The sequence below is a fragment of the Anolis carolinensis genome, chromosome 2 (genome assembly GCF_035594765.1).
Source record: "Anolis carolinensis isolate JA03-04 chromosome 2, rAnoCar3.1.pri, whole genome shotgun sequence".
NCBI classification, from domain to species: domain Eukaryota; kingdom Metazoa; phylum Chordata; class Lepidosauria; order Squamata; family Dactyloidae; genus Anolis; species Anolis carolinensis.
This window is the reverse complement of record NC_085842.1, coordinates 87,586,168-87,602,145: the sequence shown is the minus strand read 5'-3', so window position 1 is coordinate 87,602,145 and position 15,978 is coordinate 87,586,168. Positions and strand designations below refer to the sequence as shown.

Genomic DNA, 15,978 nt, shown 5'->3' with positions numbered 1-15,978 from the left:
CAAGACGGAAAACCCCACAATACCTGCTTTGAACTGGGTTATCCGAGTCCGCATTCCAGTTCAAAGCAGGTCATATGGGGTTTTATTTAGCTGTGTGGAAGGGCCCTGGCTTCCTGTTGTCTCACCTCCCTCTGGGAGCTCCCGGTGGCCAAGGGGATAAAAGCCTTGCGACTTGAAGGTTGGGTTGCTGACCTGAAGGCTGCCAGGTTCGAATCCCACCCGGGGAGAGTGCGGATGAGCTCCCTCTATCAGCTCCAGCTCCATGCGGGGACATGAGAGAAGCCTCCCACAAGGATGGTAAAACATCAAAACATCTGAGTGTCCCCTGGGCAACGTCCTTGCAGACGGCCAATTCTCTCACCCCAGAAGCAACTCTGGTTGCTCCTGACACGAAAAAAACCCTCCCTCTTTAACTAGGAATGGTTTGTAAATTGGATGTTTGTAACTTGAGGGCTGCCTGTGCAAATCAATCCAGAATTTGGGGAAAGATTTGGCATCCCTTTTAAACCTTTACATGAGAATATATGGTAGTGTGATCTAGTCCAAAAAAACAGTCCATGGAGAGGAGAGACTCTGGTCATCATGGGAACCCCATTGAACAGCAAATGTGAATGACTGATTCAATTAGCGTGAGAGATGTGAACAACTTTGTCTTTAATCGTGAACTTGGAAACTGCACCAAATTCTGGTAATATTTCCAATACCCTAGAAATAATGGTTTCTGGTGGCATGCATGACTAAGGAGACAATGTCCACTATGAACAGGTGCTCTTTTTAATATCCCATCAGTAGAAGGCATGTTTTCTCATCAGAAATGCACATAAAACTGGAAAGAAGGGACATCCTTGCAGTCCAGCTGGCTGTCAAGATGTTTCCATTCTGAATTTAAGGTTCTGGTAATGGCATGTAAAACTAAACAGCATTGAAGGAGTGTCACACGTCTACCCAAGGGATATGAGGTCTGCTGGCGTTAACTCCCATGTCCCATCACTCGGGGCAACATGCTGTTGGAGGACTCAGGGAAGGGCAGCCCTGCGGCACCCACATGTCAGGACACCCTCTTCTCTGAGGCCTGATTGGCACCTGCATTGCTGACATTCTGGTGCCAAATGAAAACATGGTTGTTTCCAAAACTCTTTGGGACCCAACTGGTTTTATACAGATCCACATATGTGCATGCCTTAGAATTGTTTAAAATTATTCTAATTATAACACTATAACTATTTTAAAAATGTTCTGTTCCTAGTTTGGAAGTGTTATTTCCTGTTTCCTGTTGTGCGCTACTTACTTTGAAAGTAGTTTCTATCGTCCAGAAACTTCATTTTTGTGGCTACCACAAACTACGTTGAATTGGTTGAGACTCTATCAGATGTATATTGAAAAATTATAGCAAAATGTGCTGCAGGATGTCCCACAAAAACAAAGTTTTTGTAGTTTAATAAACTTTTTCCATGTTTTTTTTTTACTAAAGACCCAATTAGGAACAAAAAATGTGTTACCTAGTGAAATCAGTCCTCATTTAACTTAAGAATTAAGAAACTTTCAACTTTACAAAATTGATGTATTGTTTACATGATTTTAAATGTATTGTGTAGGTTTTATTGTATCCCGAGATCTTCTGATGCAGAGCAAGATAAACAGCCCCTCTTTTTGTTACAGAGTAGTGCCCTGGGGTATTAACATCCTTTTGGGAAGGATGGAGACTAATTCAGTAAAGAACCAGTCCCCTTTAGCTATTTGCAAGGGGGGGGGGGGGAGAATGCTGAGTTGTTTGAATTTCCTTCTGAGGATGCATTCAAACAGATTGAAAAGATCTCAATATGTTTTGTTCCACCCAGAATATATTCTGTCAGCACCTGGTACAACCAGAAATTTTATACTGCTCCCCAGGTTGGCTTATTTTAACCACTATGAACAAAAACAAGAATAAAATCTGGGACTTATCCATCAGACTGTATGCACTTAGAGACTAAAGTAAAACAAAAGGCAATCAGGCAGCACTCAAGATATATAACAGAGAGGTTTACAATTGGTACTCAACTTCCTAACAAATGTCTGGTTAGGGCTACAGTAGAGTCTCACTTATCCAAGCTAAACGGGCCGGCAGAAGCTTGGATAAGCAAATATCTTGGATAATAAGGAGAGATTAAGGAAAAGACTATTAAACATCAAATTAGGTTATGATTTTACAAATGAAGCACCAAAACTTCATGTTATACGACAAATTTGACAGAAAAAGTAGTTCAATACGCAGTAATGTTATGTTGTAATTACTGTATTTACGAATTTAGCACCAAAATATCACGATATATTGAAAACATTGACTACAAAAATGGCTTGGATTATCCAGAGGCTTGGATAAGCGAGGCTTGGATTAGTGAGACTCTACTGTACTTGACATATTTCATGCTATCGTAATTCTTAATTACAAGAATTTCTATTTTTTGCGCTTTCATCAAGCTCATCAAGACTAAAGATTAGTGCTTGTTTTCCCTTATTTACCCAGAAAGCCTACTGACCTACCCTTTGGCACATCAAACCGTACAGGATTGCATGTCATAAAATAGTGAGAAGACAGGATGACAAATAACTACTGGTCAAAATGCCTCAAGTACTAGAATGACAGGAATATTAACTAGTTTCAGGTAGCTACAGAAAGGTTAATGGGCTTATTCTTTGCAAAGAATCACATTCCCCTGGAGGTGATAAGCACACTTCATTTCAACATCATACCCTGTTTCCCCTAAAATAAGACATCCCCAGAAAATAAGACCTAGTTGAGGTTTTGATGAATTGCTAAATATAAGGCCTCCCCCAAAAGTAAGACCTAGCAAAGTTTTTGTTTGGAAGCATGCCCATCGAACAGAACACCAGAGCATGCAGGATCGATAAATGTATGTACCATATACATGGAAATAATGGTAGTAATAAGAAATTCTTGATAGGATTCACAATTTGTCTGGTTATGCTGGTTTGTGATGACAACTACTGTACAGTATATAATAAATGATCATTTTTTTGTTCGACAATAAATGTGAATTCTTCTTCATGGAAAAATAAGACATCCCCTTAAAATAAGACCTAGCACATCTTTGGGAGCAAAAATTAATATAAGACACTGTCTTATTTTCGGGGAAACATGGTAATAGCATTTTTTGGGCCTAGAACAACACACCTTGAGGACTTTCCCCCTTATTTAATAGAAATAGTCTGACTGTCATCAGCTTCCACAGCAAAGAGGTGCTTGCCTGGGGAAGGGCAAAAGTTACTAGTTAAAAAAATAAAATCATAGCTGCCATCAAGACTACCAAAAATCAAAATCCAGAATGCAGATGGTGGCTGATCTTTCACTACAGGTTTAGAGTGTCTAACTCAGGCCCTCCTAATTTTTCCTGTCCTCTCAGCATAAGGACACGATGGTCCGCCACATCCTTATGCAGAAAGGACAAGAGAGGAAAGCATGCCTTAGTTTGCCCATGCCTGGGTTAGACATGCTGTGACTGAGAGCACTCCACTCCGGAGGGCTCTCAGCTGCTGCATGCCTTCCTCTCTTGTTCTTTCTGGGCAGACAGGCAAAATTAGGAGGGCCTGAGGCAAGCGCCCTCTGGAGGGCTCTCAGCCACAGCATGTCTCACCCTTCTCCCGGCAGTGTGAGCAGCCCCATCCTTATGCTGAGAGGATGGCTCGAGGAAGGTGCGCAATAGCTAAAAGCCCTCTAGAGCACTCTCAGCTGTCCCCTCTCTCGCCCTCCTCCTGGCATAATGCCCAGAGCACAGTCCAAAGATCGGGGGAGGAGGATTGGGGCAGTTGCCACATGTCTCATTTTCCTCCTGGCATAAAGATGGGGCAAGTATCGCCCATCCTCATACCAGGACAACCTGAGGATGACCCAGGCCCTGCCCCTTCCCTGCCTGGCCCCACCCTGTCACAGGCCCTCTCCCTTCCAACCTGGCCGTCTCAGTTGGGCCCACAATGCGGCCCCAAGGCAAAAAAGTTTGCCCATGCCTGGTCTAACCCCAAGTGGCTCCTTGTCACTTCAAGTGATGGACAATAAGCCCTCGCAGTTCTAGTGACTTCTTGTGTTAGTGGGTAATGTTTCTTCTTTCACCAGTTTGAATCTATGGTTCTTGCAGCTACTGGAACATACCTGCCCACTTCTGGTAGACAATCTGGCATATTTTTTCCTTTTTGATTTGTATGTCTGTATCAGCTCTACCATATCGATGGCCTCAAGAACATGTCCATCCTAGGACTTCACCTTCCCTGTCTAACAAGTGTTAGTCTCTATCGGTATCCCAGCAAACCATCTCTATTTATAATAAGACAACACATTTGTTACTAGTAGGCTGTCTTATTAGCAATTCTATGGGAGGCATTTAAAAAGCTCTCTCTTAGCTACAAAAATCTGTGCTATCATTTGAAATGGGACTTTCTCAAGGCTTTTCTGTTGTCAGATACAGGAGATTCTTCTCTCCATAACAATTCCTGGATAAGACTATTCAACAGATCTGATACTCAAATGAATATTTAGGAAATTGGTGTTTTCTGCTCTTTCATCAAGCTCCTCAAAACTGAAATTTGTGCTTCATACTAGTTCGCCTTTATCTGCTAGAAACCCTTCTGACCTAATTTTAAACACACCAGAACTGACACAGATTACAATATAGTACAAGGAGGAGGATGGACAAAGAACTAGGTCTAAAGTTGTAGAAACATTAAAAATAGATCCAGGCAGATTCCTTTTGTTATTTATTGTTTATAGGAAAAATTGATAAGTTTATTAACAAATACAAACATAGATACTATAGATATAGATGCAGTTATAGACAAGAGCAAACCTCTGTTTTGGGTCTGGGTGAGTTGGATTATTTTGTCCTGGTCTATTTTTTGCAGCATTAAATGTCTGCCGATATTTGTTGTTAACCATCCTGAGTCCCCTCAGGGAGCTAGGGTGGGACATAAATCAAGTCTTATTCTTGTCAAGAAAATCCTGTGACAGTGTTGGCAAAGTTCCAGAACAATTTGAAGGCACACAACAGCCGATAGATATAGCATTTTTCAAATACATTGCAGAATGCCGTCATAGCTTCATATGTGTATTTGCAGCATAACATAGCTAATTTAATTCTTTTCTTCTGTCCTTTATCTGGTGTTTCACAGAACCAAGTATGAGTTTACTATTTGTTAGACTCACTGTTCAGAATATAAAAATGTGAATGGATAAAAAAATGGATTGCACAACACCTTTTTGTCCTGTTTTCTCCGCATCTCCCAAAAATGTAGTTGGGGGCTGCCACACAAACCTATACAAACTCATAGCTGTTTTAAATTAATTCAAATGTCAGAAGAAGGCTACTTTACATCAGTTCAAATGTCAGAAGAACAACATTCAAAAATTAGATTTTAATCTTGTCTATAATCTTGGAGATGTATTAGAAGAGTAGGTGAGTTCTATGCAGAATAGAAGTTACTCCCTGTTCTCTGACCCCTCCCTCTCTGGGAAGTCCCTAATGTTCAGATGGTTTTCCATGTGAGTGGAGGAAAATCCACTGAAATAAAAAGACATTACGCTACAGGTTCCGGTGGGAGAGTGTAATAAAGTGTGAATTTTTTGGTTTACAGATGTCATGTTTAATTGTGTTTTAAAAGGGTCAATATTTCAGTTATTGCATCTCTGCACTCAAGAGTTGGTTGCCATGGAGAAGTGGGTGGAGCCAACTGCCGGTTTTGTGGAGAAGTGCAGGTTTAAAAAAAGAAGCAGTTAGTCTGTGCCCTGATGAGGTACAGTGAAGACTGATCCTCACTTGAAGGAATCAGGGAGACTCAATTGCTTATTTTTGAGTCAGTTTAAAATAAGCTTGGTGACTTATTTTAAGGTAGTCTGTCTCCTGATAAGGAACAGATAATCTGTGATTGTAATTCACAGGGTGACTGCAGTTTAGAGCAGTAGAGAATGAATTGACATTTTAAGGAATTTGAAACCCCTCATTCTAGCTTTGCAACTGTTAACTAAAGTGCCTCTAAAGAGAAAGTTATTGTAACCATTAAGCTTTGTGCCTGAATAAACGGGTTGTTGTTCTTTCAAACATCTCAGCTTCTGTCACATATATTACCATCAATTGTAAACAAGAAGAAGAAAACCAAAATTTAAAAGGTCTCATCTCTGAGTAGCTAGTGGCTACATCTCCCCATAGTGGTGGCAAGTGTTGATAATCCCCTTTACATCTGGTGGCCGCATTATAAACATCTTTACATTTGGTGGCAGCGTTTAAATAAAAACATCTTTATAATCTGGTGGCAGCGGTTATATAACATATATATAATTAAATAAAAACAACACAGCTCCACACTAGTTAGAGGCAAAAGGGAAGGCAATTCCAATCGTGTTCTTGTGGGCCTTGGCTGAAGAGTTTTTAAAAGTGGAAACATCTCCCTATGATGTTAAGAAGCTGATGATGAGGGCTGGTAAGGATGATGTGTTTGGAGAAAAGAAATATGAATCCTAGGAAGAACACATTTGTGGCAGTTCTTGGGATGTCCCCTCTGAGCAGCTGACATAAAGGGCTACAACTACAGCAGGTTTGGCATATTTTAGTGTGCTTATGAAGCTGCACAGCTGGTGCCATCTGGCAGCACAGCACAGCCCAAAACCAAAGCACCTTCACCCACCCCACAGATGCCAATGCCCACAGTAAACCTTGGGTGAAAGTGAACCTCATCCACCTCTGGGGAGGCAGAAATTGGTTCGGTCTCACCAAGAGTAATCACTGTTGCTGTCCTAGCCTTTAAAAACTCTACTAGTGGGTTGTATACAACCTGGGTCTCCTCTGAAAGAACAGCTCCAGAGGTTTCACCACTAGGACAATTGAAACTGCCTGCCCAACTTCTCATGTCTTGAACCTCCAGCACTTCAAAGTGCATGTCATAGAAACAGTCGGATTGTCTCTATCTTCCACAGCTGAGAGACGCTCATCTAATGTAGATCAAAAGTTGCAAATCCAAAAAAAAAAAAAATAGCTGCTGCCCTGCCTTCCAAAAAAAAAAAAGACCTGAGTGTGGTAACTCTCCATATGGAATAGAGGTTGTTGTATAATTTGCATCATCCTGTCTGATCAGAGGAGAAAAGGGAAACTTTGGGAGGCCCTCCACCCACAGCAGGAAAACAAAGCCTTTCACATGATTTTGACATTCATGTAGTTTACCTCCTGTGTGGACTCTCTGGTAACTCTCTCAAGTGGAGTAGCAAATGCCTCCAAAGGGATGAATAAAAATTAAAACTTTTCTCACATTCTTGGCATTTGTACGGTTTCTCCCCTGTATGGACTGTCTGGTGGGTCACAAGTGTTGATCTGTGGGTAAAAGACTTCCCGCACTCCTGGCATTTGAATGGTTTCTCTCCTGTGTGCAGTCTCAGGTGACTCAGGAGAGATGGATTAGAAGTAAAGCCTTTCCCACAGTCCTGACATTTATATGGTGTCTCTCCTCTATGGGCTTTCTGGTGCATCACAAGCCTTGACTTGCGAGTAAAATTTTTCCCACACTCCTGGCATTTGTATGGTTTCTCTCCTTGGGGAAGGTTCATATGACTCAGAAGCGATATACTGCAATGCAAATCTTTTTCACCTGCTTGGTATTTGACTGGTGTCTCACCTGTATGGATTCTCTGGTGGACCAAAAGATCTGATTTCTGAGTAAAGCATTTTCCACACTCTTTGCATTTATATAGTTTTTCTCTTGAGTGAAATCTTTGGTGACTAAGAAGGTTGGACTTGCTAACAAAACATTCCTCACATTCTAGGCATCTGTATGGTTTCTCTCCAGTGTGGATTCTCTGGTGGATTACAAGGGTTGAATTATGAACAAAACATTCCCCACACTCTTGACATTTGTATGGTTTCTCTCCTGTGTGTAGTCTGCAATGAGTAATCAGGTGTGACTTGGAAATGTAACATTTCCCACAGTCTTGGCATTTGTATGGTTTCTCTCCAGTATGGACTCTCTGGTGAACCACAAGAGATGGTCTTTGAGTGAAGCATTTTCCACATTCCTGGCATTTATATGGTTTCTCTCCTGTATGTAGCCTCCAATGACTCCGAAGGGATGAATTGTAACCAAAACATTTCCCACATTCCTGGCATTTGTATGGTTTCTCTCCAGTGTGGATTCTCTCATGCTTCACAAGGTCAGATCTGGAAGGAAAAGGTTTCTCACACATTTGGCATTTGTAGGGCTTCTCTCCTGTGTGGACACGCTGATGGCTTACTAGGGAATCCCTAGTGGCCAAACATTTGCCACATGCTTCGCATTTGTATGGCTTCTCTCCAGTGTGGACTCTCTGATGACTCCAAAGGTTTGAAGCTTGAGAAAAACATCTGCCACATTCCTGACATTTGTGTAGTTTCTTTCCTGTAGGAACACTCTGGTGTCCCCCATGGGGTGATGTGGAATGAAGCGTAAGTTCCATATGTTGGGCAAAACACTCTCCACAAATGGAGCATTTATAGGGCTTCTCTCTGGTACAGATTTCTTCTCGTGTGTGTGCTTCCTCACGTGCCGCAAGTTCCACTTTGTTTCTAACACGTTTCTCATACTGGCAACACAAATTTGTTCTCCCCTGGGTATCTATTGGAAAGAAGAAGAAGAAAAAGAACTGATGCCAAAGAATGAGGATTTCAAGGACTGGAAAAGGAATTTAATGAAAACAAAAAGAAAACAATCTTGGAGATGTGGGAGGAAGGGGAGATCATACATCCCATTTTTTCTATTCACAGACCTTTTAGGTTCCAGGTGAAGAATTTTTATTCCACATATTTGAAGAATTTACAGCCTTAGACACTTCTAACATTTTCTTACTTTTAGTTTAGTTTCATATGCTTTAGCAGCATGATTCTTTCTTGTTGATTTTCTTGTAGTTTTATAGTTTTGTTCACTGCAACTCTCTACCTCAGGCACCTTCTCCCTGGATCCACTTTTAGAGCCCTTAGCAATTCACTGTGGTGCCCTTAATGATCATTTCACAGACTAAATCTATTTTTAAGAACGGACATAGACACCAATATTATAGCAGAAATTGACAAGGAGGTGTCCAGCAACTCTGTGAGTGAGATAACATGAGATCAGTTTCAGTTGGTGAATACTTCAGATTTCCTTCTTAGTTAGTTATTCAGGTAGGAGATGGTCAGATCTCAACTGCATATATTAGTAATACATCTCTTAGTGAGGCAAGTTTTCCATCATATTTAACAGTAGATATGGTTTGACCACTTCTAAAAAGCCATCCCTGGGCCTCTTGGAGTTTAGCAACTATAAACCAGTATCAAATCTCCCTGTTTTAGATGAGATGATAGGGCAGTTGCCTGTCAACTCAAGTCAGTTTTGGATGATAAAAATTATCCGTTTCAAACTGGCCTCCGGATAGAAATGAGACCACTATGGTTATTCATGTGTTTTTAAAGAAGAGGGTGCTACTGAATTTGCTTTTTTGTACAGTGACAAACTTTAGTGGATGGTCTTTGCCAAAGCACAAACAAGAATAGTGTTCCTGCTTGTGCTTTTGAACCTCTCAGCAGCATTTGATACCACGGTATCCTTCTGAAACACCTGAGGGGTTTGGGAATCAGAGGCAGTGTGCTAAAGTGTTTTCGTTCCTATCCTCTCAGGTAGATTCCAGATGGTAGAACTTGAAGATGGCTGCTCTTAAAAAAACAGATGTTACATAGCATACCACAGGGTGCCACTCTATCCCCAATGCTATTCAGCATCTGCAAGACATTCAAATATATATCTTTGAAAACAGCCTTTGCTAAGGATAGTGTGTCTCCTCTAAATGAGTGCCTGGAGGAGGTAAAGGGTTTGATGAAGAAAAAAAAAACTAAAGCTAAATCCAGAAAAGACAGAAAGTCTCCTGCACCAGGAAAAGAGGAGGCCTCACCAAGAGCAACCATGATTCTACAGGTCTCTTCTATGACCTCCTTGTGCAGGGCTCTCTGATCAGGATCCAAAAGGGCCCACTCCTCCTCAGAGAAAGATACAGCCACCTCCTCAAAGATCACTGGAGCCTGGATGAAAAAGAAAGCATTTCCTAATCACAGCTGGCATTAAAATTATCTAACAGAAAGCTACTTATGGCAGATAGTCTTTTACTACAGTTTTCAATGTCTAGTCCCACAATGACTCTGCAGCTTTCCAAGGGGAAGACATTGACGTTTAGCACTTGTAGTGACTTGCCAGTGCCAGGCATGGGGCAGCCTATCCATAAATACCAGTATGGAAAACTATACTGAGAGAGAGCTTACCAACTGCCTATACACACACAACTGGCTACTGTGGAACCAAGATGCTGGATGAGAGGAGCCTTTAGTCTGTGCCAGCAGAGCCTTCCTATGCTCTTCATCTCGCCAGAAAAAAAAATTATTTATTTACTACATTTGTAGCCCGCCTTTCTCAACCCCAAAGGGGACTCAAGGTGGCTTATACAGGCACTTGTCCAGTACATATAAAACAAATATCCAACATATTAAAAATTTTACAAAATTAAAGTTAAACAGTAACATTAAAACCTAACAGTCAATTAAAATCACGCTGTCCGAGAGACATAGTCTAAGCCGTTCCATGATCGTTGCACAAATATACATGTATTAATGCACTACGCTCTTAACCCAAGGCTTGATCCCAGAGCCAGGGCTTCACTTTCTTCCTGAAGGCTAGGAGGGAGTGGGCCTATCTTATATCACTAGGGAGGGAGTTTAAAAAAAAAACAGAAGGAAAGATTGGTTTAGGCCCAGGAGACAGTAATTAACATCTGTGAGTTAATCTCATTCTTCAGTTAAAGAAAATTACACAGAAATATGGCAAGAACTCTAATTCAGGATTAATGTGATAAATGCACAATGATTCAGCCCCAGATTGTTCAGACTTCCACACCCAAAGAGTGGAACCTGGTTGTGTAACCTCTGCATCTGGATGTGTCACTTTGTCATTTTAACATTTTCAGCATCTTTCCACTCCACATATGATGGACATTACACATTCCCTATCATTTTCTTTCATCAAAATGAACAGAAACTATGATCTCACTCTCCCCTCCCCCCATTTGCTTTGAGATATCAGCAAGGGACAGATTCACCCAGACAGTTGCCTTTGTGTCTTCTCGATAATCCTTTCCTTTACCTGATCTGCTTCCACTCCACCACAATGAAGAAGAGATGGCTGAGTACACGTTGCCAGCCTCCTTTCAGTCCCTGAATGAGAGTTGAAGAAGAAATAGCAGTCTCAGATCTTTTATCCAGATATTGACATTACAATCCCCAAAACCATTCCTAGGAAGTAGAAATGTACCCTGTCGAGATGATAGGATTTATGCTTCAGAGCAATCCACAGATATTTCTCATAAGAAAGATGTAGTGCTTGGGGTGGTGAACTAATAATCCACATTCCCTGTCCCAATGAGCTATGAAACTCACCAGGGCACCTTGGACTACTCATCGTCCTCACTCCAACCCACTGAAACAGATAACTGTTGCAAGGATTTAGATAAGAAGTCACAAAGAGGAGTGGGATATAAGTACAACTAGGAAACAAATGCAGTCTTACAAAGTGAACCTTACCCTGCAAGACAGCACCTCTGTCCCCGTCATGCATCACCTTCCTCCACTGAGGACTCAGCCAGATATCCAACGGAGCCTTCTCTGCCAGTGCAAAATCAGACTCAACTTCCACAGAGAGATGTTTGACCTGAAAGAATAATAAGAAATCAAAACAAGGAATGGTGAAGGGGAAAAGAATGAGAAAGAGAGGGAGGAAAGAACATGGTAGGGAAGGCTGGGAAATGGGTGATGGTGGTATGGAATACTCATCTACAGAGGATCTGAAGATAAAGATGGGCAAGTGGTAGAGCTATCAGTTCTTCAAATCTGGGTGGCCTCTCTGGGTGTGTTTTAAATTATTAATACATTCAATGATTTTACCTGCACATCACCTTGGGTGCCCTGGTAGAAAGATAATAATAATATTATAATGTAATACAATATTATACTAATAATAATACAATATATTATATTAATTATTTATTATATATTACATGTCATATTACTAGTAATATTACATTATAGTGATATAGTACAATATAGTAATTTAATGCTTTTATTGTGCTATGCTAATAATATATTGTATGTACATTTGATTTGTAAGCCGCTCTGAGTCCCCTTCGGGGTGAGAAGAGCAGGATATAAATGTAGTAAACAAACAAACAAATTAATAAATAAAGAGGGGTGAGAAGTATTTCGAATAAGAAAAATACATTTCCTCACATTTTAACCACTTAGGGACAGGCTTCCTAATGGCAAGGGCCAGGGACAGATTCTCTAGAATCCCCAAAGCAGCACTGAACTCACATGCACCACATTGGTGGCTTGACAGTTACCTCAAAACTGAGGAATTTCTTCTGAAAACTAAGCACACAGGGAGTAGCCAGCAAGTTTTAAAAGTATGAGGCCAAGATAACCCTGATTCCCTTCAAAGCAAGGCACATGCTTTAAATAAATTTAGGCGGTGAGGTGCAAATATATTTCATCATCCCTCCCACCTCATTTACAGATCTTACATTGCTCCCAACATTCAAGATATAGAGACTCTTTCCTCACCAACCCATCTCTCCTTTTACCACCTTCCCACAACAGAAACTTCTTTTCAGGAGAAAGGGGTTCAAAATCTGCCAGCAGAAGGAAAGAGCTAAGGATATGGATCACTGGGGAAATGGTTTAAAATCTGGCAGTAGCAAGAGAGAGTTGTCAGCAAGAGAGAGTTGTCAAAATGGAGTGAGGGACAGGCACATTTGACATAACATGGAAGGACAGGCGGCAGCACAACAAAGGGGTGGGGCAAAGGGCTTGAACTAGTTAAGCAACAGCTACAGACTCACAAATAAACACATCTGTGAAAGGGAGTCCCCCTTGGGGAGAAAAAGGGGGTATAAATAAATATAACAACAACAACAACAACAACAACAACAACATGCTCTTACCTGCTGCTGCTCTTCTGGCTGTCTCAGGAGGAAACCTTCTGCCAAGGCCACTGCCTGGGAACAAGTTTCAGATTCACATTCTCTGATCCAGTTTCCCAGCTCTGGTGGCAGGATGCTCAAGAATTGTTCCAGGATCAACAGATCCAGGATCTGATTTTTTGTATGAGATTCTGGCTTCAGCCACTGATGGCAATGATAAAAGAGTCTGCTGCAGACTTCCCGGGGCCCCTTGGACTCCTGGTAACAGACCTGCTTGAAGGGCTGGCGTTGCGCATCGGAGCTGACGTCACCCACCAAGATCTTCTGGACAGTTCTTTCCCAGGAAGTGTCACCGCCTTCACTCCTGGGGGCATCAGTGCCTTTTCTTGCATCAGGTCCAAGTGAGTCTTTGTCCTTCATCTTTGATCCATACAGTGAGGGATAGGACATCTTCCCTTTAATCTGTCACAGCAAAGAGTTATTATCAATGATTAAGGATTCTTATAGTTTTGGGAGATGAAGCATGGGGGACTCCAGCTTAGGACCATGTCTCCTTCAGAGAAAGAAGGTCAGATGGGAAGATTCAGACTAGGGCTGGGGCATTCCCCCAGAAACCACAAAGCACACCCTTTTATCCCTTAGTAGTCAAGATATGCAGCCTCCCTCTGCTTCTCCAGCCTGTTGTCGTTAACCATCTCTCCCCCCCTCCCCCCCCCCCCCACATTTGCTGGGATTAGGAGCATAGAACACCTATGAAAGTGAAAAAAACACTAATAAGGATATTACTTTTTTTTCACCCAATAGAACACCTATCTAGGAATTTCTAAGACTTTCAACATAATACTATGGTAAATTTTGACTGGAAGCTGGACATAGAATTGCATTGGAGAACTGAGGTATTCTCCTTGGAAATCTTTAGGTCCTTCAGCATAACTACCCAGCCTCCCAAGCAGCAAGCCTATTCCATTGTATTCCAGCTCACCAAAAAAGGATTCCCATAAGAAGAAAACGACCAGGCTTTGAGGCTGCAAGGCTATTCACTGCTATTCTACCTGGCCAACAAATGATTCCCATAAGCCACAGCAACACATGACCAGGCACAGCTAATAATAATAATAATAATAATACAGTAATACACTTTATTTATATTCCGCCCTTCTGCCCTAGGAGACTCAGAGCAAATTACGGTAATTACATACAATCACATAAACATTCAATGCCTTTACAATCACATGAGACAGACAAACACAAATGAATATTAAATAAATACTAAGCATTAAAAACATTTAAAACCAATTACAATTACTGTGGAGAGTCATCCGTTAAATAGTATATTTTGCTAAACGTGAATCAGAGAGAAAATTAAGAGAAGTCTCCACAAAATAAATAAATAAATAAAATAAAATCTGAAAACAAAATAAAAGCAAAAAACATAAGTCTCCAGTAAAGCCCAGGAGGAACAGAGTTGAAAGATGAGCGTCGGCAGAGAAATCAGTGGCCCCAAGCCAAGCCCAGTTTCAGTAATAAGTTGATGGTCAAAGGAGGGCAGGTTGGTAAAATTCCCCAGTACTGTCGTCCTAGGTATCAGTGACCATAGGAACAAACTGGTGGACCTTGTGGTTCCCAGAACGGTCATTTTCAATAAAATCTGTAAATAATTCAATTTGCATAAGTCGAAAACTGTGAGTGTAAAAAGGGGCGACTGTAGAGGAAAGGAGAGATGTGGAAGAGTTGAGCTAAGCACAAGGTCTCATCCCAGGATGGCAGGCCGGCCAATGGGAATTGTCATACTGGATTCTCAGGGAGGTTCCCTGGGACCCATCTACACTGCCATATATTGCAGTTCGAAAGTGCATGACATGGGCAAACTTGGGCCCTCCGGGTGTTTTGGACTTCAACTCCCACAATTCCTAACAGCCTACCGGCTGTTAGGAATTGTGGGAGTTGAAGTCCAAAACACCCGGAGGGCCCAAGTTTGCCATGCCTGAACTATCTCATCCAGTTCCAAGCTGGACGACATAGCAGTGTAGGCAAGTGGGGCCTGAGAGCCACACACACCCAAATCCCTTTAATCCACAGTCAGAAGACGCAAGGCCTGCCTCCAGCCATCTCCCACCTCCGCCCCAAAACCCACCCATCAAGTCAAAGACTACGCATTGTTACAGCAATCTTCCCCTTTCCTCCCCGCCCAAGCCAAGCCTCCAGCAGGGACACTTTCCCGGGAAAGGAGGCAGGGAGGGCGCCCCTTACTCTTCTCCTCAGGCGGCCAAATCTCTTGGGCGGGAATTCCTTCTCCCCGAATCCCTGCCGTTTCGGCCAGATCTTTGGCCACGCCTCCTCTCCGTTTTCGGGACCAAGAGGGCGCGCGCAAGGCGAAAGAGATCCAGCCAATAAGAACCGACGTCATTTGCATTTCTCGCTGAGCCTCTTGGAAAAGGAGTTCGATCCGAAAATAAACAGGATTTTATTTTCCAAAGCTCAGGTTCTGCCCCTATTATTATTATTATTATTATTATTATTATTATTATTATTATTATTATTATTATTATTATTATTATTTTATTATGACACAGCAAACAAGATAGACATGCTGGATCTCATATCACAAAATCACAAGTCGAACACTTCCCAAGTGTCTAGGACTGTGTGATGTATTTTCGGATGATGCAGGCAGATCCCAGAAGGGTGGCCTTTTGCAGTTGGCAGATCGTAATGTTGTCAATGTCTATTGTTTCCAAATGCCGACTGAGATCTTTTGGCACGGCACCCAATGTGCCGATCACCACCGGGACCACCTGCACTGGTTTCTGCCAGAGTCTTTGAAGTTCAATCTTGAGGTCCTGATAGCGGCTGAGTTTTTCCTGTTGTTATTATTATTATTATTTTCTTGAATATCAGTACTCATTCCACAGGATGCCCCCTACTAAAGGTAAAGGTTTTCCCCTGACATTAGTGGTTTCCGACTCTGGGGGTTGGTG

The 15,978-nt window shown here is 41.8% G+C and overlaps 1 protein-coding gene across 1 annotated transcript; it reads right to left on the bottom strand.

Moving 5' to 3' along the window:
* Positions 1-4,736: 4,736 nt before the first annotated feature.
* On the bottom strand, positions 4,737-15,398 carry LOC100557086 (zinc finger protein ZFP2). The gene is made up of 7 exons (XM_062970158.1): positions 15,251-15,398; positions 13,022-13,462; positions 11,967-11,987; positions 11,607-11,733; positions 11,170-11,240; positions 9,932-10,058; positions 4,737-8,622 (listed from the first exon to the last, which is right to left on the bottom strand). Exons 2-7 carry the CDS (start codon positions 13,448-13,450, stop codon positions 7,199-7,201), a joined length of 2,199 nt encoding a protein of 732 aa, XP_062826228.1. The 5' UTR covers positions 13,451-13,462; positions 15,251-15,398; the 3' UTR covers positions 4,737-7,198.
* Between the last annotated feature and the right edge of the window lie 580 nt (positions 15,399-15,978).

Coding starts and splice junctions, on each gene's coding strand:
- LOC100557086 (XM_062970158.1), bottom strand. CDS start 13,450: ATGTCCTATCCCTCACTGTATGGATCAAAGATGAAGGACAAAGACTCA. Junction 11,734..11,966: donor GCACCCAAGGTGATGTGCAG/GTAAAATCATTG, acceptor TTATTCTTTCAG/GTCAAACATCTCTCTGTGGA. Junction 11,241..11,606: donor CAGAGGTGCTGTCTTGCAGG/GTAAGGTTCACT, acceptor ACTCTCATTCAG/GGACTGAAAGGAGGCTGGCA.